The sequence below is a fragment of the Sceloporus occidentalis genome, unplaced genomic scaffold (genome assembly GCF_023333645.1).
Source record: "Sceloporus occidentalis isolate IW3139 unplaced genomic scaffold, rSceOcc1.0.p SCAF_2, whole genome shotgun sequence".
Lineage (NCBI taxonomy): Eukaryota > Metazoa > Chordata > Lepidosauria > Squamata > Phrynosomatidae > Sceloporus > Sceloporus occidentalis.
The window spans coordinates 38,522,914-38,547,299 of record NW_028316982.1 but is presented as its reverse complement, the minus strand read 5'-3'; the positions used below and the strand labels follow the sequence as shown (position 1 = coordinate 38,547,299).

Genomic DNA, 24,386 nt, shown 5'->3' with positions numbered 1-24,386 from the left:
TAACCCCATCCCAATTAAAGTTCAGATGACTCTCTCCGACCCTTTGTCATGAATATGAACTCAAAAGTAGGAAGCTGGTGATAAGAAACACAGAGCAGTAGCATCTCTTACTTCCACTCCAGCATAAGTCATGTGAAGGATTGCTCTGCATGAGTCTCCAATATATTCAATAAATTACTGCTATTTCTGTGTGTATACTAATTGAAAACTAGCCAAATGAATGAGCCAAGGTTCATGAGTCACAGTCTGTTATGTAGTTAGCTCCTTTGTGTTCATTTTCTTTGTGGATACTAGTGAATTTTCCAGCCACTGAACAGCTAATTTAAGCAGACTTGCATTTTAGTAAAATGTTGTATTTGACCAAATTTGTATGTCCTTTACTTTATCTTAACTGGCACAGATCTAAATGTATTCACTGTGCTGATTTGGTAAATGGCTTGTTTCTATAATATATTTTATACTTTTTCCCTTTTGTCATTAATTGTAACAAAACTGGTATATTTCTTATTATGTAGTAAGAATATTTTTAAATTTCAAAGAATCATTCAAACAAATTATCAGCAAGCACTTACTTTAAAATGTTTAGTATTAGCAGACTTCAAATCTCTGGCGTTTATTTAGGGATTTTAAAAAAAGACTTGGTACTTATTTCTCCTTTTCCCCTACCATGAATAATGTTTCCTATTTCTTAAAATTTACTGCATCAAAATAACTTCCTTTTTTGTTTGTGCAGCCTGGATATGTGAATGTATCAGCTTCACTTTCTCCTATATTTGGATGTTTTAATCTCAAGTTCTTTCTTCCCTATCTATGTTGAAATGTGTGCATTTTAGTTCTTATTTTTGAAAAGTATGATACAGACGAAAAATGTCATCCACCTGCACTGGCTGAATTCAGCAAATGAAGCTTTCTCCAGCATGGACCATTGTATATTTCATGGCTGTATAACTGTCAAAGATAAAGAGGGTGCTTTAAAAAAGGAAAAATAGAGGTAGCAACCCTGATTCAGCACCAGAAACTTGAATCATTACCTCCAAAGCTGAATGTACTTAAACTTTGAGGACCTAAGCACTCATAAGTCTCTGTCCAGATGGATAAATTGGACATTTTGCACTTTCACACAAAAAGTTTTTAATCTCAGCTTCTTTCTATTCTGTTTATAAAGACTGATATGATATTTGGTTTATTGTTATCAGGAAACAACCTGAACAAAATTCTCACACATCTCTAATGTGGAGAGACTTGAGTTGCTTCTCTATTGAATATACAGTCAGCCCTTCTTATACATGGATGGTTTTATGCATGGATGCAAGCATCCACGGTTTGAAAATGTTAAAAAAAGTATAAATTTCAAATATCAAACTGTGATTTTCCTTTTTTTTTTAAGAGACACCATTTTGCTATGTCATTATATTTAATGAGACTTGAGCATCTACAGATTTTGTTATCCACAGGGGATCTTGGAACCAACTCCAGCTTATGAACTTCCTCCATTGAGAAGAACTAGAGTAATATTAAAGCTCTGTCCACTAGGAATCTCTACTTTCCACATATGTACAAATAATTCTGGGACTTGTTGTTCTTAATATCACCTTAATTGAATCATGTCAAATAAAGGAAAATAAGTCTGTTTCTCATTCTCAAAGAGTCCTGATTTAACTGTGCAATGATACTTTCTGTATTCTAAAGAAGTGCCTTTGTCTGAGGCCAGACCAGGGGATCCGACAAGCTCAGTATGACAGTTAAGATATATCCAACACTTCTGACTGGACCCAGTGAATCTCTCAAGTTGTGAAGGTGTTGATTGTGATATACCCATTTTTGATATATGTGACATGGGGGGCTAACGTCTTTTGTGGGAAGGTAACATTCAGAGTGAGCATTGCACAGAAGGACTGTATCTGAATTACTCCTAATATATATACATGAATCAGCATATTAATTCAAGAATCCGTATACATATTGCCCCCAAGTCAGTGAACCTCAGAATTCCTCCATGCTTGTTAGTCACTTATGCTGTATCTGCTTTGTTTTGTATTACGGGTGATGGAATGTGTCATACCTTTGGTAATTTTGAATGGAAAGAATGTTTAAGGAGCCCCAGTGGCACAGTGGTTAAATGCTAGTTCTGCAGCCACAGGGTTGTGAGTTCAATCCCATGCGGGGCTCCAGGGTCCACTCAGCCTTCCATCATTTCATAGGTCAGCAAAATGAGTACCCAGCTTGTTGGGGGCAACTGGCTTACACATTGTAAACCACTTAAGAGAGTGCTAGTTCACTGATAAGCGATATAGAAATGTACTTGCTATTGTTATTGCTATCTATGCTGGAGTTGGTTAATGCACAGATGTCATGGGGAGGTAACAGGCACCAGGATCTGTTAAGGTCAGTTTCCTGGGAATGCCTGGTTCAAAAAGAAACAACAGAGCTGTCCTGGGAAGAGGGATGTTTTTATTTGCAAATGAATGAGGTTTCTGCATGCAAAAAGGTTTGAAATGCTTTGCGTTTTTAATATACTGTGTATCTGAAATTACTTTAGTCCTAACAACGTTGCCATACTGTGAACTGCTTTGGTTTCTGAATAAACTTTTACACAAAAGTTTGGATTTATGTGCCAAAGGCAGCCAGCAACAGATCCTTTATTAAAAGATTTGGACACTCTTTGAGACATCTGCAATATACTAGAAGTAAATATATGTTAAGGCCAAGTAGTTCTGCTTTGCAAAGTGTCATAGCACTCTGAGGATCACCTTCTGCAGTTCATTTTCCACACTTTCTGGTGGATGTTTCAGATCTTTGATAATGATATAGTCTTGCCCTGCAGAAATCATGTATTTCAATTAGCATATGTATTCTTGTTTTACATTATGGGAGTTTCGTTGAATTCTTAGAGAACAGTTGTAAACTACTTTGGAAATATGTGGGATGAGAAAGTGTATGTTGGTTCGTTAAAAGTCACAACATTAGCCTATATATACTCACAATAACTGTATACAGGATACATTTGTTCAATCAACTCATCTCCTAAAAGAAACTGAGGCTTTCCAGACAATGGAAATGTCTGTGGAATTAGTTTGACTGAATGTTTTTGTGCAATAGCAAAATATAAAGTCATATTGTTGTCAAGTGGCAGTATCAAATCATTCCTCTCTCCCCTCCCCATAGAAATTAGTTTACTTCAAGATGATTAAGGCCTTCATTGGAGACTATGTCCCACTTTCATTCCTCTTATATTTTACAGAACCTTAAAATCCATCATAATTGTTACAATGATCTGAGGGTAACTTACTGAATTACTCTTTGCTTTTCTGGGGAAATGTCCCTGAGAATTCATAAGACACTGGTGTAAAACTGTTAAAAAAGCTCTTAAGATGCATTTTCCCATCTGATGAATTGTCTTCAAGTCATCTGTATATTTATGATGAACACATGAATTTCATAGGGTTTTCTTAGGCAATACTCAGAGGTGCTTTTGCCAGCTCCTTCCTCTGAAATAAAAATAAGTTTTATAAAAATGTAACTCGTTACACCAGTGCATTAACTTCATTGCTGATTATGCTACTTTTGATTCTGTCTTTCTTACTGATACTATGTTACTTTTGCCCTCCCTCTGGCCACTGATTCTTTTAAACCTGGATTTATGATGTTCATACACTCAATAGAGAGGTTCTATGGGCACTGTTTGTTTCTGTAATATTTAGATAAGCTGAAACAGGTTTGTTCATTTGTTTGTTTGCCATGACTTTTACTGAAGAGCATCATTCATTTATAGTCCTGCTGGGTATTGTTTATTTTACATCTGCTTGTAATTTCTGAGGTTTGTTTTACCTGTTTATCTTCTTGCCAGATTATGATATCTGTTTACCTTCTTGCCAGAGTCATTAAGGTTAAAAGATGGGATATGGGTATTTAAATATGTTCTGCTCTGGCATGATGCTTTACAGCTGGTCTCCAGATGTTTTAGACTGCATACCTTACTGTTGGTTGCCCTGGCTAAAGCTGGTGGAGCTGTGATCCAACAAAACTGAGAGAGCCATAGTATCCTATACCTTCTTCACAAGCACATGATAGATATTTGACTTCAAATAAGATGAATGAAAATTCCTTCAGGTTGCCAAAATAGGATGAATTTTTAAATGACACAGGGACAGAGCAGACAGTCAGGAAAAAGCAGCTCAATCCTGGGTTTTCTGAAAGTGGATCGAATCCCCACTGTCCGCCTGGCCCACTCCCAAAGTAGGCCAAACACCTATGGGCTGTCCACACCACATAACCCCCAGCTGCACTGCATTTGTTTGTTTTTGTAGCCTCCCCACAATGCATGTGTACCATCACACTAACATCTTTGACCACCAGTTATTTCCTCCTTCCGGCCCAGATGCCTTTCCATTGAACGTTCACCTGTATGATTGGCCTCACAGTCACACTTGTGATGCACCACCTGTACAGTGCATTGGTGCATTAGTATGCGCAGTGATACATTGGCAAAGCACAATCATGGAGGGCCCCATACATGCCCCCTTCACCCCATGCTCCCCTGTTGGGCTGTCTAGTTTGTGTATGCTGTAATTACATCCATTGCATTATTGCGACCTGCCCTGTTTGACATACTTTTGCATTTTTGCTTTGCTGCAGTCCTGTACTGGCACCATGCTGTTTATATGGCAGTGAGATAATGCACATTTTTTGTCTTAAGTTGGAGTATCAGAGCTTCTTTTTGCTCCAGTTTTTAGCCCTGGAACACAGCTTCATTTTGCTTTCCACTGGATTTCATCTTGTTTGACCTGTGCAGATGACCCCTTAGTTTTTAACCACCATTTACAGAGCACTGAGTGTCCAAACTGAATTCTGATAATGAGTATTTTACCTAATCTTTTGTTAATTGACTCTTAATGTTAAAATTTTGCAGAACAAACTAAAGTGGCTCATGGAGTGCCTAACAGCCTGTTTAGTTAGTTTCCCCCTCTTAATAGGTCAGTAAAAGTAACTGATTAGACATACTAGAACTACTTGCTATATTTTTTAGTTTTATAATTGTTTTGTTTATCATATTCAGTGTAGATTGTTTCTTTGTTTCTAATTAAATAAATAAAGGTTAATAATAATAATAATAATAATAATAACAATATGAAAACAATCAAATGGCATGCTGACATCTGATAATTAACTGATGGCATTCTACTACTGGAGTTGTGTTAACATGGCTTCTAATCATTCTGTATTCTGTTTAAAAAAGTATATCAAAATAACACTTTTATAAACTTTCTAGATTGCTTAATTCTTCAACACTACAATCAGATGCACATTTGCTTTGAAATAAGTTCCACAGTGTTAATTAGCATCCATAGAAGTACAACCTTAATTGTCCAAATATATATCTTTAAATCTAAGGATGGTTACCCTTTACTATCACAGTCTCTGGTCGATAAACTTACTCTTGATTTAAATTGTTTACAATGTTTGCCACAGAAGCTTTAAGAACCAAAGAAAATAACAGGCAATAGAATAGGAAATAACAAGCAGGATGCACAGTTAGAAGAGTAAAAAGCATTGGCATTAATTTTATTATTTTGTTTATTTCATTTGTATGCCACTTTTCTCCCAGAAAGGACCCAAGGCAGCTCACAGACAAAAACATTTTAAAAAATTACAATAAAATTTAAAACAGTATAAAATTACATTAAAATATACAAAAGTGTGTATACCTCCCAGCAAAGTCATCAACTGCAGACTTTGGCCCTGATTAAAAATTTTAGACCCTGAAAGTGTGCTCAGTGTTTCTGTATGACAAGGTACAGACCTAATAAACGTGATCAAATGACAGTTTAATCCAGGTCAGAGTGATGGCTTATATTTCAGGTCTGCTAGGGGAAATTACTGTGTTATTCAGAAAATAAAATGATAATTATTATGCATGGATGAACCTCACTCTTTATTCAAAGCAGCAATCTGTCCCCTCAAGGACTCACAATAGGTATCTGAAACGTACTCAGGGGCATATCATTTGTAATGTAGTCTGTTTTGTTCTCTTTTACCTTGGGGGAAAAATCTTCCAGGAAATGGAAAAAGCAGACTGAAAATAGACCCAACTGATTCTTCTTACTTACATGGAATTCTAAGCACTAGTTCTCTGGAAGCTATGACTGATCAAATAGTTGGGTGGATGACAGAGGGAAGCTGGTACAAATTACTAGGGCCTAGTGCTCCAGAAGAGGTCTTGGGACCCAACGATACTGCAGATGTTTTGTCTTTCTCAGTCCTGTCATTATTTATCAACTGTAAATTTGATTGATTTCAAATTGATCAGTTTCAAAGAAAATAACAAAAATATACAAATTCTGTATTATAAAATACTAAAGATTTTTAGACTCCCGGGCCCCACCCTTTCTGAGAAAGAGCAAGACTTCAGCCTAAGTGAATGAAAGTAAGCTGTGGATAGGAAAAGAATGCAGCATTTCCAGTTAGTGGGAGGAAGAGCGGGCAAGAGAGAAATTTAGCGAGAAGCCATGGGTACAGTGCAAAACCTTTGGCAACAGCTGGAAACAGAGATTCAGAAGCAATCATGCCACTTTGGTCACAACTTCCCAGAGGAGGAAGAGCATCATCATCATCATGTATAACTCCATGGTCTGGGTGAGTAGCTCTTTCAGTTCTTCAGAAATTCCTTTGCTTTTCAGAGCAGCTCCCAAACATCTCCAGGCTGGCTTAGACTGGCTGCCACATGATGTGAGAATGGAGGCAGCCTTTCAGTGTGGGTTAAAGAATGAAGTCAGGAAGATGGCCTGGGGAACAGGGTGCTGGTTGTAGTTGGCAGTGACTGTGTTCCCCTCTTCCTTCCCACAAGGGGAACTTGAGAGAATTGAAGTAGACACAAAATCTGTATAAATAATAACATTGTTTAATTTTGATGCTGGATAGTCAACTCTGAACATATTTTCATGATGAATATTCTAGTATGGCATTATCAGTTTGAAAGGTGGAAAGGTGGAAATGCCACTTTTTCCTAGCAGGGCTCCTATAACTAAAACATAACAAGAATTTCTACAAGGTGTAGAGAAAGTGGATAAGAAGGCATTTTTCTGTCTCTTAACTCTAGAACTTGTGATCACACAGTAAATCTGAATGGTGACAGATTCAGGACAGTACAATTTCTGCACAACATATATTTAAAATAAAGAATTCACTACTACAAGAAATATTGGCTATCACTGACTTAGGTGGGTTTAAAATAAGAGTAGGTAAACTTTTATCTTTTATTTAAAATCTTTTTATAATATATTTTAGTTACATATTATATGGTTTTACTCTTGTGCTTTAAAGCTTTTTGTGAATAATGTTTTTATTTATATACTATGTTTTTTAAATCTTTAGAAGTCTCTTTCGATCCTATATTAGGAGAAAGGCAGAATATAAATTAAATATATCTTTGTTGTTGTTGTTATTCTTGGATGATATGGTTATCAGTGGCCAGTAATCATGATGATTATATTTCTCTCCAGATAGAATGATAGAATTGGAAGAGGTCTAATGGACCATTGAGTCCAACTCCTTACTCAGTGCAGGATGTCCAGAGGAAACATCCCCAGCAAGTATCTGTCCATCCTCTTTTTGAAGACATCCAGAAAAAGAAGCCCCATCACCTCTTTAGAGAATTGGTTCAATTGCCAAACCACTAATGTTCAATCAAAATGGATTATCCTGTAACTTCAGACCATGATACCTGGTTCTAACACAGACCTAGAAGAGAACGGGCCTGCCCATGTCTCTGTGTCAACCCTAGAAGTATTTAAAGAGTACTGGCATGCCACTCCTCAGTCTTGTCTTCAGCAAGCTGAACATGCCCATCTCCCTTCAAGCTTTCCTCTTGTTCTTTGTACCTCTTATGATTTTTGTTGCCCTTCTCTGAACCTGCATTAAAAATACATAATTTTAATATTAAGAAAAATTCCAGCAGGTGAAGCTTTCACTGTCATTACACATATTGAGGTAAAATTTAACTGTGGATTTTTGGTTTGTTATTGATAAAGGAACAAAAGAGTTTTCAAAAATATAGAATGAAAGAGCAAGCCCCTGAGGGAAAAATCTAAATGTAACTGTAAGGCAAATAAGACTCATTCTCTCAAGTTGTGTAAGCTGAATCTTCTTTTTCCTCCTCCCCCCCCCCCATTTGAGATGTTTGTCAAGTCTTATCTTCCACTTTTTTTGTAAAAGGAGGTGACACCCATCCTTCAGAATGAAATTTAAGTCAAAATTGGATATCTCTTCCCTTCTGGTTTTGATTTCTTTAAACAAACAAACAAAAAACCATTTCTGTGTCTTATACTGCCTACAGCAGATGCTAGCAAAATGTGGTTCTAGGGTTGGCGAAATCCCACCCCTTTAATGTTTAAATGCTTTGACTGTGGCACACCACAGCTTAACAAGCAGCTCATCATCAGTCTGCTGTTTCCGGCAGGCCTTTCCTGAATAATTCTCTGGCTATCAGAAGGAAACCTAATTGCTGACCTCTGACTTCAACCACAGTTATTATATTGTTTTTAAGAATGTTTTATGTTTTAAATTATACATGTTTCATTGTATTTTAAGGGGGTAGGTGGGTTGAGGGATTTGGACTGTATATTTTAATCTTGTAAGCCGCCCCAATTGCATTTTGTAGAGAGGCGGGATATAAATAAAAATTATTATTATTATTATTATTATTATTATTATTATTATTATTATTATTTGCCATCAAGCAAACTTAGACTTATGGCAGCCTCCAATAGCTGTTGTTTTCAACTGCCTTGCTCAGTTATTGCAAAGGCTTTGGCTTCCTTGATTGAATCAATCCACTTGTGGTGCAGTCTTCTTTTTCTTTTCTTTTTCTATTGCCTTCCACTTTCCTGAGCATTATTGTCTTTTCCAGTGAGATATGTCGTCTCATGTTATGTTCAAAGCATCACAGCCTCAGTTTAGTCATCCTGGCTTCTAGCAAGAGTCTAGAGCTGCTTTCTTTTTGGATCCATTAATTTGTCTTTCTAGCAGTCCATCACATCCACAGAAATTTTCTCCAGTTCCACATGCACGTCATTTAATGCTGGTTCACTGACACAAATTATATTACAAATTACCTTAAATTGATGCTGCTGTTAAGACTTTATAATTTATTTTTCTGAAAGAATATAAGTAGCTTAGTAGTACTGTTACTGAAATCTCATAACTTGGGCATGGCACAGTAACTTCCAAAGCAAAGTGTGCCCATGGTAACAGGAATTATATTTTTAAAAAAAATGAAGTAAAAGGAGATCACTTCAAAGATGGAATAATATGTGGGTGGAACACAGCAACTATGCCCTAATATGCTGTGAAGTAGTGCGTTGCTGCTCAATAAATGGATCATGACCTAAATTGTAGTACCTCTACAGTTTCCTGACTTCTTGGAGGAAAGAAGTGACGCCTGCCTGCCTGCCTGCCTGCCTGCCTGCCTGCCTGCCTGCTGGGGGAGAAAAGCATAGGCATAATTGTACATTTAACTGATGTTGTTTGTCAGCAATGCTCAAATTTTTTACCCTTGAGACTCCCTTTTACAACCTTATGCAGACCCCCCCACCCCCCACTCGCTGCACCATTTGAGAACCACTGTTCCCCACGTCGATGCATGGGGAAAGAGGGGGTGGTATAGGAAATACATTACTATTATTGTTAGGTGGCTGACAAAAGACCCTCCCTCCAGTCCATCTGCCTTGGTCCAGGCCTCAAAGGGAGAGAATAACCACTGGACCTCATCCCCTTTCCCACCACCATTCCCTTCTTCTTTTGTGTCATGTCTTTTAGATTGTAAGCCTGAGGGCAGGGAACCATCTAAATGAAAATAATAATTGTAAGACGCTCTGATAGCCTTTAGGGCTGAAGGGCAGGGTATAAATACCATAAATAAATCAATAAATAATGTGCTAGTTTCTTTCTGATCATTTATTTCTGCTGAGATGAATTTATTGCCACTAATTGCTAATGCAAATGACATCTTTTGATTGTTTCTGACACCTCCATTAGGAACATAGAAAACTGCCTTATACTAGCTAAGATCATTGGCTGGTCTAAGCTCTTTATGGTTCATATTGACTGTCAGTGGCCCTCTGGGGTTTCAGGCTGCAGCTTTCCCAGTTCTACCTGGATGTCAGGGATTGAATTTGAGACTCTCTGCTTGTAAAGCATGCCATGGAAGTTCTACCACTGATCTGCAGCACTTCAAAAACTTTTCTGTATGAATAACCCGTGCTGGGATTTAACTTCATCTAGTTATGCCTGATGTTCACTGAGTTATATAATCTTTGTATAATGGTAGCTAAGTGTAATGTTGGTTTTTGTGCCTTTGTATAAATAAAAAAATATTATTCTTCATTACTGGAACATGTGACTCATTTGTAAACACATCCTTATTTTCTACACGTATCTACAGATTATAACATTTACAAATAAATCGTATAACAGGAAACTTCAATACTAAAAATAGTTGTTTTAGTATGCATTGTTCTGAAACACTTTCTCTATTCAGAATGAGATGTGTTTCAAGCTATTTGTAGTTTTTTGACTACATAGTCAACTTTAATTGGAACCAACCAACAGGGCAGTACGTACTGTATTATCTACTCAGACCATAGTTATATTAGCCCCTGATTCATTTTTGATGAAAAACTGTCTTCCTTACTGTAACAACTGCATTTAAGCCAAGTTTAGTGATCACAGGATAGGGTAGAGAGATTTCCCAATCCCAATCTTTGCACCTGCAGTTCCTTCTTTTACCAAAAAACTATACTGCCACTTACCAGCATCATGTTCAATTTCCACAGAGGGAAGAGAAGTGGCAGGAATTGGAACATGTATGCTGTTGAAACAAAACCTGCTCTAGAGTGGCAACTTCTTACCAAATGGCAGATGAAATGGGCACACAACCATCTCCAGTCAACGCACTGCAATTCCCAAGTGGCCTTACAAGAATTTGCAATTTTTATATTTTTATGATTTTAACTGTACAGTTTTAACTTATATTTATATATGTTCGCCACCTTGGGTCCCATTTTGGGAGAAAGGCGGGATAAAAATAAAATAAATAAATAAATATGCTGAAACATTTAATGCAAGTTTAGGACTCTTGAATCTAGTTCTTAGAAGGTTTGATAAAATTAGAATCTAATTAGAGACTTCATCAGAAAAGAATTCTGCCACAAGGAAATTGCTAGTTTTTAAAGTAACATTAGATTCCTTTCTGTTTTATTTTCCTTACAGCAGAGTAAAATATGTGCTAGATTTTGGCTCGATGAATGTTAGGACAGAAACAAATCCTATCTTTTGATCTGTGTTCATAGTATCTCTGTTGGAAAATTGGATATGGTCCTAAACCAGTGTCTGTCATCAGTAATGGACTGGATGAAGGCAAACAAGTTGAAACTTGATCCAGACAAAACAGAGATGCTCCTGGTCAGTCAGAAGGCAAATCAGGGAATAGGGATTCAGCCTGTGTTAGTTGGGGTCACACTCGCCCTGAAGATGCAGATATTCAGTTTGAGAGTACTCCTGGACTCAGCTTCGTACCTGGAGGCTCAGGTTTCAGCAGTGACCAGGAGTGCTTTTTCACATTTAAAAATTGTGCACCAACTCCACCTGTTCCTTGAGACACAGGATTTGGCCTCAGTTGTACATATCTTAGTTACATTCCATTTATACTACTGTAATGTGCTCTGCTTAGGGCTGCGTTTGAAGAGTGTTTGGAAACTTCAGCTGATCCAAAGAGCTGCAGTCAGGCTGATAACAGGGGCAGGTCATAGAGATCACACAACGCCCCTGTTGAAACAGCTCCACTGGCCGCCAGTTTGTTTCCAAGCACAATTCAAAGTGCTGGTTATGACCTATAAAGTCCTATATGGTCCAGGCTATGTGGCAGAACGTATCTCCCTGTATGAGCCGACCCAGGCTCTGAGATCCTTTGGAGAGGCCCTTCTCTCTGTCCCGCCACCATCACAAGCATGGTTGGTGAGGACGCGAGAGAGGGCCTTTTCTGTGGCTGCCCCTGGACTATGGAACTCCCTTCCCAGGGAGGCCAGAATAGCCCCTTCCTTGTTGGCCTTCCACCGACAGCTAAGACCTTTCTCTTCAGACAGTCATTCAAAACAGAACGTTTTTAAAGAACGGGTTGGAGTGTTTTATTGTTTTAATGTGTTCTGAACATTTTTATCTTTTTAAATTATTTGATATTTTAACATGCAAATTGTTTTAATTATTGTAGTAATTTAATTCTGTTTTAATGTAGTATATTTGAATGCTTTTAATTGAACTGTTTTTTAATATTGTAAGCCACCTGTGGTCCCAGTGTTGGGAGAAGTGTGGGATGTGGGATGATGATCATGATGATGATGATGATGATGATGATGATATTAAATTGCTCGTATATACAGTATACATATCTAAGGACTAGGTCTTCTGGAGGGTTGCTCCTGTCTTCCACAAGTGGAAGCAATACATTATGTGGAAACACAGAAGAGGGCTTAGAATGCCCTCTCCTTTGGGGCTCAATTGACTTTGACATTGACTTTATTTTGGCGTCCAGCTAAAATGCAGCTCTGTTTTAAACTGCTGTCTTGAATGAATCCTGATTGGAAATCTAGGTCAACATATAAATATTGTTATCATAATTACCATAATTCAACAATGTATGCAAATTGCTTGCTTAAATAAGATACCTGTATCCCAAGCTGATAACAGAATAAAATGCATCCTATGGGCCAATGAGTTAAATGGAGCTCCAGCACTAGAACTGCACATTAAATCGAATGTAGATGTGTATTCCCATTCAGTCTTCTGTGACACATGTGTGTGTGTGTGTGTGTTTTTTTTTGGGGGGGGGGGGGGCTGCTCCATATGTGACTTCTTTCAAAATAAGCATGTGTAGGCTTTCAGGCTTTGGATCTTAAAATATTTGTTACTAAATTAAAAAGTGCAAAGCCAAGCATAAATAACCTCTACATTCTGAATTATTTTGAATACATTATCCTTTAATACTTGCCTTTATTTTTCATTTATAGGTAATTTTCAGGTGGTGGAAAATATCACTTCGAAGTGAATATCGTGAAGCAAGACCTGGAGAACTTAGAGAATCTCATGAAGACTTCCTTGATGACCCCTCTCTCCAAAGTAAGATACAGGAAAGGTGATTTTAACATGAAGAATATGCCAATCATCTGTGTATGTAAGCATCGTTGATAGATTATAATGGAACAGTGCCCATTATTTCCTGATAAAAGGTGGTCTAATTTCCCGTCTTTGGCCAATAAATAAATAAATATTTTTTTGAATTTTCAGGATATCAAAAGAAATGTCCATTATTTTGAAAGGGGGGAAATTCCAGATACCCCCTTCCACATAACAGATTTATATTCAGTTTTGGAAACACAGAGAGATTTTGATTAAAATCGATTTAAAATAACATTTTGGGGGAGTATATCCTTAGTTTCTGAAAATTTCAAAATAGTCTCTCATATTCTTAACGGAAGCTGAAAAGTTCAATATGTTAACTTATTTATTGAAATCTGCTGAAGGATGATAGTAATCTGAAATGGAAATTGAGATTTGACTCTCTCTCATGTAAGAATTAGAAAGTTTGTATTTTCCATTTAGATGAAGCTGTAAGTGTGCCAAATTTAATTCTTTTTATCTGTATGGAAAAATATTTAAATTTTTTATAAATGATCATGCATGGAAATACTAGGTATTTGTAGGATATTTTTCTTGGGAGGCTTAGAAGACATACCAATCAGGAATCAAAGCAAGAAAATGAATTGCCACTTTCAAACCAAAACAGAATAATAGCTTGACGGCACCCAGACTAAGTGCAGTGCCACCTGGAGACTGATATGTAACACTATCCATAAAAAGATTATCAAGAAGAGAATATATGTGTCATGGAAGATTGATGTTTATTATTATTTACTTAATGTATTTATGAACAGCCTCTCAGGTCTATGCCTCTACAAACTGAAATCTGTGCCTTTACAAACTTTATAAACTGAAGTTTACCTGTCTTGAATTCCATTGAGGAGAAAGGCGGGATATAAATCCTGGAAATAAATAAAAGAAATAAAAGAAAAATACATAAATACTCTATATGCCTTAAATTAGTATATATTGCTATGAGACAATGCTTTGGCATTTTAGATTCAAACAATTGCATAAAGGTTCTAATAAATAAAAACAGAATCACATAAATCCAGCTGTACAAAAGCATTCTTAAGGGAAAGATACCCTGCAAGAGATAGATTGTAATGTCTGTTTCAATCCTGTACTATAGTAGCCAAGCATAATATGTATTCATTGGGCTACTCCCACAATGGCCTGGTATACGCTTACCAAATTGTCTTAATAAAAGACATAAGAGCATGACCACTAAAGCTGATCTTAAAGTATGGGCAAAGTTCCACAAGGAACAATGGTCCTATAACCTGCACTTAAACCATTAGTTTACATGGAAATCAGCTGAGATTGAGGCTACCATCCTCTCCAACACCTTGTCCAAAAAGCAAGGCCTGGATGAAATTTGTCCAAATTCTAGAAAAGTAATAATAGTGGGGGGTTTTGTGGGCAAAGAGAATTACACCTTGCACCAAAGAGTCATTCTCTAACTCTGAAGTCAAAGTCCTCTCCCATCCTGGTTCTTTTCAGTACTCATGATGGGCAAATAGTCATCCAGTAGATAGTCAAACTCCCAAGTATTGTGACTGTTTCAACCACAGGGTAAGCTTGAAAATGACCTCTTACTTGTATTTAATCATGCTCAAAGCACACTACTCAATGACTCAGCCATTTTATTCCAGTCAGCTACTCAGTACAGCAAAGATCTGTTGTAGCCCTCTTCCTCTGCAGAGGTTACAGGGATCCTGGAATTTGCTCATATAATCTGTCCATGATAGCGGAGCCATTGCTGGCTACCTACCCACAGGTCTAGTAAGATCACTAGATCCATTGTGTGACGTGTGACATCTATGGAGCCAGAAATTATTTGATACAGTTCTTTGCTTGTCATGTCAGCCATGAAATTCCAAGTCTTTTTAGTCAAAGCAACTCTGGTATGGTTACTAAAATTCTCTAATACTTCTAAACTCCACCTCCAGGACTTTTTCTGCCAGATTAGGAAGGTAAACTGTTAAGCAGCCAGATAGAGCCTTTCTCAAATTTCTAACACAGAGAAGGCATTCACAACTGACTTTTCTATAACCAAGTTCCTCAAGAGACAGGCTGGATATCTGTAGTTCATCGCCCCATCACTCAGGATAATTGATGGTAACCATTCTGGCATCCTGGCTGACTAATCTGCCATTCATATACAGCAAAGATAGATAGACATCTGCTATCATTTGCAGTAGATCAGCAATGTTTTTTTTAAAATTTTCAGTTACTTAAATAGCCACAATTTGTAGATCAATTCCCACATCTATCTAAATTATTCTGAAGTGATAGTATATACAGTAGAATCACTTTTGGCTGATCAAGGCTATGTAGCAAAACTGAAGGGGGATTGGAGTCAGCAGTTAAATGTAAAAGAATTCTAGATTCCTGCCTATGAATACTGGTGCAAGACAAAACCCATTAGCTAGTGGGTTGCTCTTATACAACTCTGAGAATGAGCATTCATGTCAAGTCCCAAGTTCTCATTCTGTAAATTCAACTAATTTTATCTCTGATTGTTAAGCAATATCAATTAATGTTTTTCTCTTGCCTCTCCATAGTTGGTTTCCATGTTATAGATTTTATGTGTCTTACAATGCTATGAAGGCATTCAGAAATATCCTGTTGTAAAATATGTTCTTTCCTCAAACAAAGATAAAATAAAATAATGTTTGTCAGTAAAACATTATACCCATCATTATCCCACATAGGTGCTTCCAGCTTTTGATAGAATGCTTATAGAATAAACATTTTAAGTAATCAGGAACTTATAATTGCTTTTAAATGTTTGTATTAACATATAAACATCAAACAGAGAAAACCAGCCAAGTTCAATGGCAGTCATATGCTTGCCAATTTATACTTGGTTTCAGGGCACTGTCATGCTATTTAATTTGATTTTGCATTTGATTGTCTGTCTATAAGCCTTGTGAAATGTTATTATTCTCAACACATTACCATTTCATTAACATTCAGGTAGCTGTGTACTCTTTTCCCCCCTGTATGTATATAGTTCAAATTTGAATCATTTGTGTGCTTGTAGGCAAGATAGGTAAGAATTTTTTTAAAACTTAGAGTGTACCCAATAAATCATATAGGTTGTATCTGAGCATCAGAAGAAAAAAATCAATTATTTTTTTATCATCCTAAAACTGATGATACAAACATATTTTATGGAATGTAATCCTGATCTCTGATTGTTGACAGAGTGGGTTTAGAATAGAACACAACTGCTTCTCCTTCAGTGAAATGTTCTGCTGATGAGAAGGGGGCACATCCCCCAAGAGGGCTAAAATATTTCTGTGGGCATAGATCTCCATCAATACAGATCCTGGAACAGGGTGTTCGAGGAGCATGTCAGAAATGTTTGAAAGGCAGCTATGGATCTATTCGATTCCAGGTTCATTTGTTTTCATGAGAGGCCCCAGGATTTAGTCTGTTAACTACACCAGCCTTCTGCTGACAGATAGAATGGTCTTGGATAGGGCAAGATACGAAGTGGAACTCAACAACCTACTGTTTCCAGTGCCAGCCAAAGCCAGTCTTCCTACAGATCAGTCTGACAGCTCTTTTTTCCGGGACACCCTTTATTTCAGTGAAGGCAAAATTAATGACACTAGCTCGAGGAAGCGTAATCAGCAAGAGAGGTCCTGGTATTGCTCTGGGCAAGAAAAAGGCTTTGGAACGGGGCTGCTGCCACCCCTGTCCCTTGAATGCTCTGTTCTTGAGACCTACTGATGGCAGAACACTGTGACTGACAAACCCATCTCTACGGAGATTTTTATAAGCATATCAAAAATTTCAACAGCAGACAATCTCAGCAGCAGCAGCAAAATTCTTTGCTTGAAAAAGGACATTTCCATTCCATCCAATCACCCTGCCAACAGCCATCCAAATAGGATTATTATTACTACTACCATCACTACCACCACCACCTTTATTTATATCCTTCCTTTCCCCAAAAAGTAGGACTCAAGATGGAACCCGTAGTTTATCCTGTGCACCACCATCATAAGGAAATGAGATCCCTCAGGTTCTTTTGTATGGCAAGTCTATGTGCAGACGCAAACCTCTTTGCACCATTCCTCCCTAGCTAATATGAGCTAATAGTACTTTGGAGGTGGTATATTGTCACCCACTATCCTGCCCAAGGGCAAACCTTTAAATGTCCACACAGACATGAGTCCCATTCTGATCAGTGTGGCATGATCCTTAGTAAGGGTGTTTAAGATTACAGCCTTCAATAGTAAACTGCTGCAAACTATGGAGTATTTCTGTAAACCAGTAGTAGATAATCTAAGGTCCAAATAATTAATAGTCATTAATACAGTCTGACCTTGGTATCTGCAAGAGATCCGTTCTGGACACACACACCCCGCAGATACCAAAAAAAGCAAGACCTGAAGTCCCATTCTCCCTAATGAAGGTGCAATTTGTATGCAGCTGCTTGCATGTGCCGCCATGGAGACAACGGGGGCTTGTCGTGTGCAGATGCTTAAAAAGGCTTCCGTCTACTTCCTCAGATGCTGCTAACTTCTTTCTTTCAGTTAGTGTCAAAAGTGCTACACGATGTCTCTACATACTGATTCTACCGACGAACACCGCTATATCTTTGGATTCTCTCACCCTTAATGTTCTTACTAGCTTGAAATTACAGGCGCATATGGATCATTTTAGCCGGTGGAATAAGACCAGAATGCACAGCTAATAGGTACAAAACAGTTTTATCCATTTTAAACTACCACAAGCCTTTATGCTAGATTAAATTATAATTTACCATTTTCTTATAAATTTTAGTTAGAATCAATTGCATGAATAATCAATAGATTTTTTTAAAGCTGATTCAGCAACTCTCCAGTGGCCCTGCAGCCGTGAACATACAAAGGAATGAACTGGTGTTCTATAATGTTTGAATTGCTAATAATATTTCTTTTCAATGTTTACCATTAATACCAATAGTTTGATCCTATTGATGTTCAACAGAATGATTAATTTTTCATGCTTGGAAAAAGTAAATAGCTTTAGATGTGTACGTTCCACATTGAATATTTGTAGGCTGCACCATGAATGGTTAAATATGTTTAAGGGTCAGCTTGACTTTTCCTAGTTTTGTAAAACACATTTTAATTAGCAGTACATATAAAAACCCTTTGTGGCACAGAATAAATTTATTTGGTTTTTCTCATATATATTTTTAAATCATAGTTCAAATAGCCATTATTTTTGGAGCAGAGACTCTGGATCATACTTTCAATATGTGTCGTGGAAAATTTGATTTCCTGGTGCGACTTCCTGACCCATTGCTTCTGCATATCATGTCTTATTTGGAGCTTGAAGATATTGCCCGACTTTCTCAAGTGTCTCACAGATTTGAAACGGTAATTTTAAATATGTTAGCTTTCAATTCAGTTTCAAAGCAAATAGTTCTGGAAATATGTGTGTGCCTTCAGATAATGTCTGTCTAATGACAGTCAAGTCTTCTAAACCTATGTAGTCATCACACAGGCTCAACTTGTTTTGCTAGATGTTGTGCACACGCATGCCCACATACAGAAAGATATTAGGATTTTGGTGGATCATAAATGTTACAGTCAGGGCCGGCTCTAGGTATTTTGCCACCCTAGGTGAGAAATATTTTGGCACCCCTGTCGTCCCTCATAATTATTTTCACCCTTTGATTTCTGGTGTTTCGTTTGTTAAAGCTAAACATAACCAGAGCTCTCCAACAGAGAAGGCTAAATATCTCACAACAACATTATCTGCATTTAATTCAGGCTGCTATCACACTGGAGAATCAATGTTGTTTAACACCACTTTAACTCCTTAATGCTAGAGTTATGAAATTTGTAGTTTGCAGTTGCACCAGAGATCTCCAACAGAGAAGGCTAAATATCGCTCCTTTTCTGCCTGTTCTTAACTGGGTGGAAAGCATGCCTCAGGGCACACAGGTGCTGCTGTCACATCAGAGGAGGAGGAATAGAAAAGGGAGCTTTGCCTTTTCTCCCTTCACTTTCAAAGCAAAGCCAGGAGCATTGCAATGGGTGCCCTGGCATTTGCCTGGGGCTGTGCACACGCACGCTCCAGGCAACCACCCTTCACTCTCCTCCTGAGCAGTAAAACCAGGAGGAGAGCAAAGGGCGCCCTAGTGCTTGCCTATGAATGTGTGCGCGCACGCTCCAGGCAAGTGCAGTGCCGCCCCTAAACTTTTTGCGCCCTAGGCAACTGCCTATGTTGCCTATATGGGTGAGCAGGCCCTGGTTACAGTGGGCCCTTAGTATCCACAGGGATTTGGTTCCAAGGCCTTCACGTGGATACCAAAATCCGTGGATGTTCAAGTTCCATTAAATACAATGGCATAGTTAAATGGTGTCCATTATATAAAATGGCAAAATCAGAGTTTGCTTTTTGGAATTTATATATTTTTAAAATATTTTCAAGTCATGGATGCTTGAATCCGGGGATATGGAAGAGTGACTGTACTTATATTCAACAATGAATGATCTGGTCTGTTGCTCTTGTTATGTGTCTTCACGTCATTTCTGACTTTTGGCAACCCTAAGGCAATGCTATTATGGAATTTTCTTGGCAATATTTGTTCAGAGGGAGTTTGCCTTTGCCTAAGAGAGTGTGATTTCCCCAAAGTCACCCAGTGGATTCCTATTGCCAAGCAAAGGTTTGAACCATGTTCTCCAGAGTTCTAGTCCAAGGCTCATACTGCTACACAATCCTGGTTTACTAGGCTGAAAAAAATAGTTCATGATAGGGACAGTTTTATTATATTGACCATATCCAGTAAAGTTCTTTAGTATAGCATTTTGTATCCTATTTTACCCATGACCCTGTTAGAAACAGACAACCTGTTCTGCACGGCATTATATCTATGTGCCTTGTATTTCCTTCTGTAGTTAATGTTATTGTTGTTGTTGTGTGTCTTCAAGTCTTTTCTGACTTACGGTGACCCTTGGGCCCCTATCATGGGATTTTCTTGGCAATATTTGTTCAGAAGAGGTTTGTCATTGCTTTCCCCTGAGGCTGAGAGCATGTGACCTAGTCAAGACCATTCAGTGGGTTTCATGGCCAAACAGAGAATTGAACCCTAATCTCCAGAGTTGCAGTCCAACCCAAACCCACTATACCACACTGGCTCTCTTACTCACCTGTACTAGACAGACATTGTTATGACACATTGTTGTTGTTGTTGTTGTTGTTATTGTTAATATCATTTATTATATCGCCATCCCACCAAGAAAGATAATGAGGATTTATTGTATTTCTCACTTAGTTTTCATGTTAAGTGAATTAAGTATTCTGTGCTTTCACCAAATGATTGCATAGATCTGAGATAAGCAAAATGCCACCAGAGGGAGCTAATACCTCATACAAAATAGAAATTGAAATAAGGGCACACTGTTCTTGCAGTAGCCATACAGTCATATAAAACACTAATACTGGATTGATGCAGTAATTATTTGGGCTGCAAATACATGACATTTTACTTCTTTCTGTAAATGTATTATTTTAGTTATATTTAATTTGCAAAATGCCAATCAAATCTATAATTTTTTTAAGCAAAAATTACATTTACAGTACATTAGTTATTCAATATACATTCCAATCCCCAAGAAACAGACACCAGGGATTTCTGTAACCACAAGACCATTGCATTAATTTCCCATGCAAGCAAAGTAATGCTCAAAATTGTACAACAAAGATTTTCACCATATATGGAGCAAGAAATGCCAGATGTGCCAGCTGCATTCAGGAAAAGAGAGGCCCTAGGGATCACATTGCAAACATGCATTGGATAATGGAGTGCACCAAAGATTTTCAAAAGAAAATTATCCTGTGCTTTATATTATAGCTAGCTAGCTAGCTAGCTAGCTAGCTAGATAGATAGATAGATAGATTATAACAAAGCCTGTGATTATATGATGAAAAACTTTATCATGAAACTTTAATTGTGGAAATCTATGGATTGCTCTTAAAGAAATGGTTAATGTGTAGTCTTATCCTGATATGTAACCTTTATTCTGGACAAAAGAGTACCATCAGGACAGAATATGAAGAAATGGAATGGTTTCCAATTGGCCAGGGGGTCAGGAAAGGCTGTATTTTATCAACTTACCTGTTTAACATGTATGCTGAATGTCTCTTATATAAAGCAGGGTTAATCTCAGAAGAAGAAAATGTGAAATTTGTGGAAGGAACATCAAGAATTTAAGATATGCAAGTGACACCATACTACTAGCAGAAAATAGCAAAGACTTGGAACAGTTACTGAAGAAAGTTAGGGAAGAAAGTGCAAAGGCAGGTGTACAGCTGAACATTAAGAAAACAAAAATAATGACCACAGATTATTTACACACCTTTAAAGCAGACATTCGAGACATTGAAATAGTTCATGATTTTCCATATTTTGGCTCGGACATTAATCAGAATAGAAACTGTAGTCAAGAAATCAGAAGAAGATTAGTACTTGTAAGGGCAGCTATGAACAACTAAACAAGATCCTGAAGTATCAAGATATATCAATGAATAATAAAGTTAGGATTGCCCATGCTATTGTATTTTCCATTTATATGTATGGTTGTAAACACTGGACAGTAAAGAAAACTGATGGGAAGAAAATCAACTGATTTGAAATGTGGTGCTGGGGAAGAGTTCTAAAGATACTGTGGACTGCTAAAAAACTAATGGGTCCTAGAGCAAATCAAGACTGAACTCTCCAAAGAAGCCAGAATGACTGAATGGAGGCTGTCAGACTTTGGCCATATCATGAGAAGACATGACTCACTAGAAAAGGCAATAAAGGCAAGATAGAAGACAGTAAGAAAAGAGGAAGGCTGCATTCTGGATGGATAGGCTCAACAAGATCATCACACTATAAAACACTGCTAGGTCACTTTAACTGTTCTGACTGCCTCCTGTTGCATTTTGGGGTTTGTAGTTCAGTGAAGCTCAAGAGCTCTCTGGCTAAATATTCTAAATGCCCCTTCCTAAACTACAAGTCCCAGAATACAACAGGAGGCAGCCAGAGCAGTTAAAAGTGACCTAGCCCTGTTTTAAGACTGTAGTGCGATAATCTAGCAAGGCAAGGAAGCCATGGCCATGAGTCTATAAGACTTGAGTGGGACTGTTAATGATAGGGTGACTTGGAGGTCTCTCATTCGTGGGGTTGCCATAAGACGAAGTCGAACAACAGCAACAAACAGTTATATGCTTACTTAGAAGTAAAGCACATTGATTTTAGTTGGGTTGGCTTCCAACTTAGCAAATACAGGATTGACACTGTAGGGAGCAGTACATCCCGCTTACTAAGGCTGTAACTAAATCCACTATTACTATGTAGCTGTATTATATTGTAGATGAAAATACACACATTTGCTATGCCATTTTCAGTTTTCTTTTCTGCAATGAAAGGTAATGATGTTTTCCATAAAGCGATATCTCGTTTTCTTACATTATCAGAATCCAATGTTGATAATTTTAAAGAAAATAAAGCTACATCAGCATTTTAAAGCTGTAATTTTAAATAATCTAGTAAAATCGCTGTTTAAATTTAGCTTCCCATGTGATGTTTTTTTAAAAATTCAAACAAGCATTTAATGATTAATTGTTTGCAGGGAGCCTTATGGTTTGTAAGTGCTATATTTTTAATATTATTGATAAGTTTTAAAATGATTTTACACCTTTTGAAATTTAATGGTATTTTGGTATAACATGTCTGTGTTTTAACATTTGTATCAGGTTTTTAGCTTTTTCTTGTTTTAGCATTTTTGTAAGCTACTTTGCGTCTAAAGCTGGGAGAAAGGCAGGATATAAATTAAATAAAATATATCCATGCCCATTGCTTGAAATTATAATGAAAATTGGTTAATTAATATCTAAGCCTGAAATCCTCTGGTTCCTGGAAAGGCCAGAAGGCCATAGGATGAATCAGCCCTTCCACACCAAGGATAAAGAGAGAGGTCCACCACTGGAGAGAGAAATCAGATATCCCTCTATCCTGATATTGTGGAAATGTCTCCAGCAGGTCTTTTACTAGGTTGGAACTCCAGGTTTGGAATGGAAGCAGTGCTCTTCTAGATCTGCAGTTTTTCGGGGGGGGGGGGGGGGACCCAATTCAGCTTCAGATTCTACAGCAGTTTTAGAGCTGGTATAATTCCTGGCCTGTGCTTTCAGTGAGAGGGATATCTCAAAATAAAATAAAAAGCAGCCCTGGAGAGGGCATGGAGCAAAAAATGCTGTTCTTCCCTCTCTTCTGCCCTCTTGTGCTACTGCTTCAGAATTGTGTCATGTCCCTAGTTGGAGCTTCAAGTGCCAGAGCTCACTACCACTGAAGGTAGAATTGCCCTACAGGCAAAACATCCATACTGTCTTGAACATATTTGTCAGTGCAGTGGTGTATATTTTTGTAAATTAAATTATTCACGCTCATTCCCAAATCAAATAGCCAGGTAAATACATGGTTCAAATATATGTTTTCCTCCTAATATGAAGAATGGAATTTCATCTGAATAGTATCTAAGGTTTACTAATACCTTTGTTTCTTTACAAATAGTTCTGCAACTCTGACAAACTATGGGAGATGATTGTGCAAAATTTGGCAGGTAAAATTACCCCAGAAATGAGATCACTGGCACAAGAAGTGGGCTGGAAGCAATTCTTCTTCAATAACAAGATTCAACTGCAGCTCCAGTTCCGAAGAAGGAGAGAGAAGAGATCTGATTCATCAGAAAGCCTTTCAGATTAAAGGAATGTTATACCAGTTGGTGCCAACTATTGTGAGGTGCAGATTGGCTTGGATATGAGTGCCTTGTTTTGCTTTCTCAAAAAGGAAATCTGTTCATATGATTTAGATTAACATTAACATCTTTTGTTTCATTTTTCCATGTATTTTCATTGAGTAAACACTCAGTTTATTACAGTAAATTAATCTAGCTATGTGTTTGTTTATAGTAAATTTGTTTTAAAATCAATCACATTTATTTCATCTTTTGCTTTCTTGGTTGGGGACTGTTTTTCTGGACAGTTGCTGGCAATTTCCTTTCTATTTTCCTAGGAAGGCCTGCATGTTGTGTTGCTCTAGGAAACTGATGTGGCCAGGAATGGCATTATGGTTCCTACAAAAAATGTATACACTATGAAAAACTACGGATTGCTCTTTTTAAAAAATGGGTGTGCCACAACAT

At 37.5% G+C, this 24,386-nt stretch overlaps 1 protein-coding gene across 2 annotated transcripts in view; it reads left to right on the top strand.

Annotated features, from left to right (window-relative positions):
• The window catches only part of LOC149318177 (F-box only protein 36-like), a 51,108-nt gene extending 26,935 nt beyond the window's left edge, over positions 1-24,173 (top strand). The window contains exons 2-4 of one of the 2 annotated variants that reach the window (XM_089509154.1): positions 13,059-13,167; positions 18,427-18,572; positions 23,756-24,173. In XM_089509154.1, coding sequence (XP_089365280.1) covers positions 13,059-13,167; positions 18,427-18,572; positions 23,756-23,947 — 447 coding nt within the window. In that variant the 3' untranslated portion in view covers positions 23,948-24,173. Of the gene's footprint in view, positions 1-13,058; positions 13,168-18,399; positions 18,573-23,755 lie in introns of both variants that reach the window. The other variant, XM_089509153.1, reaches the window with a different exon arrangement.
• Positions 24,174-24,386: the final 213 nt, after the last annotated feature.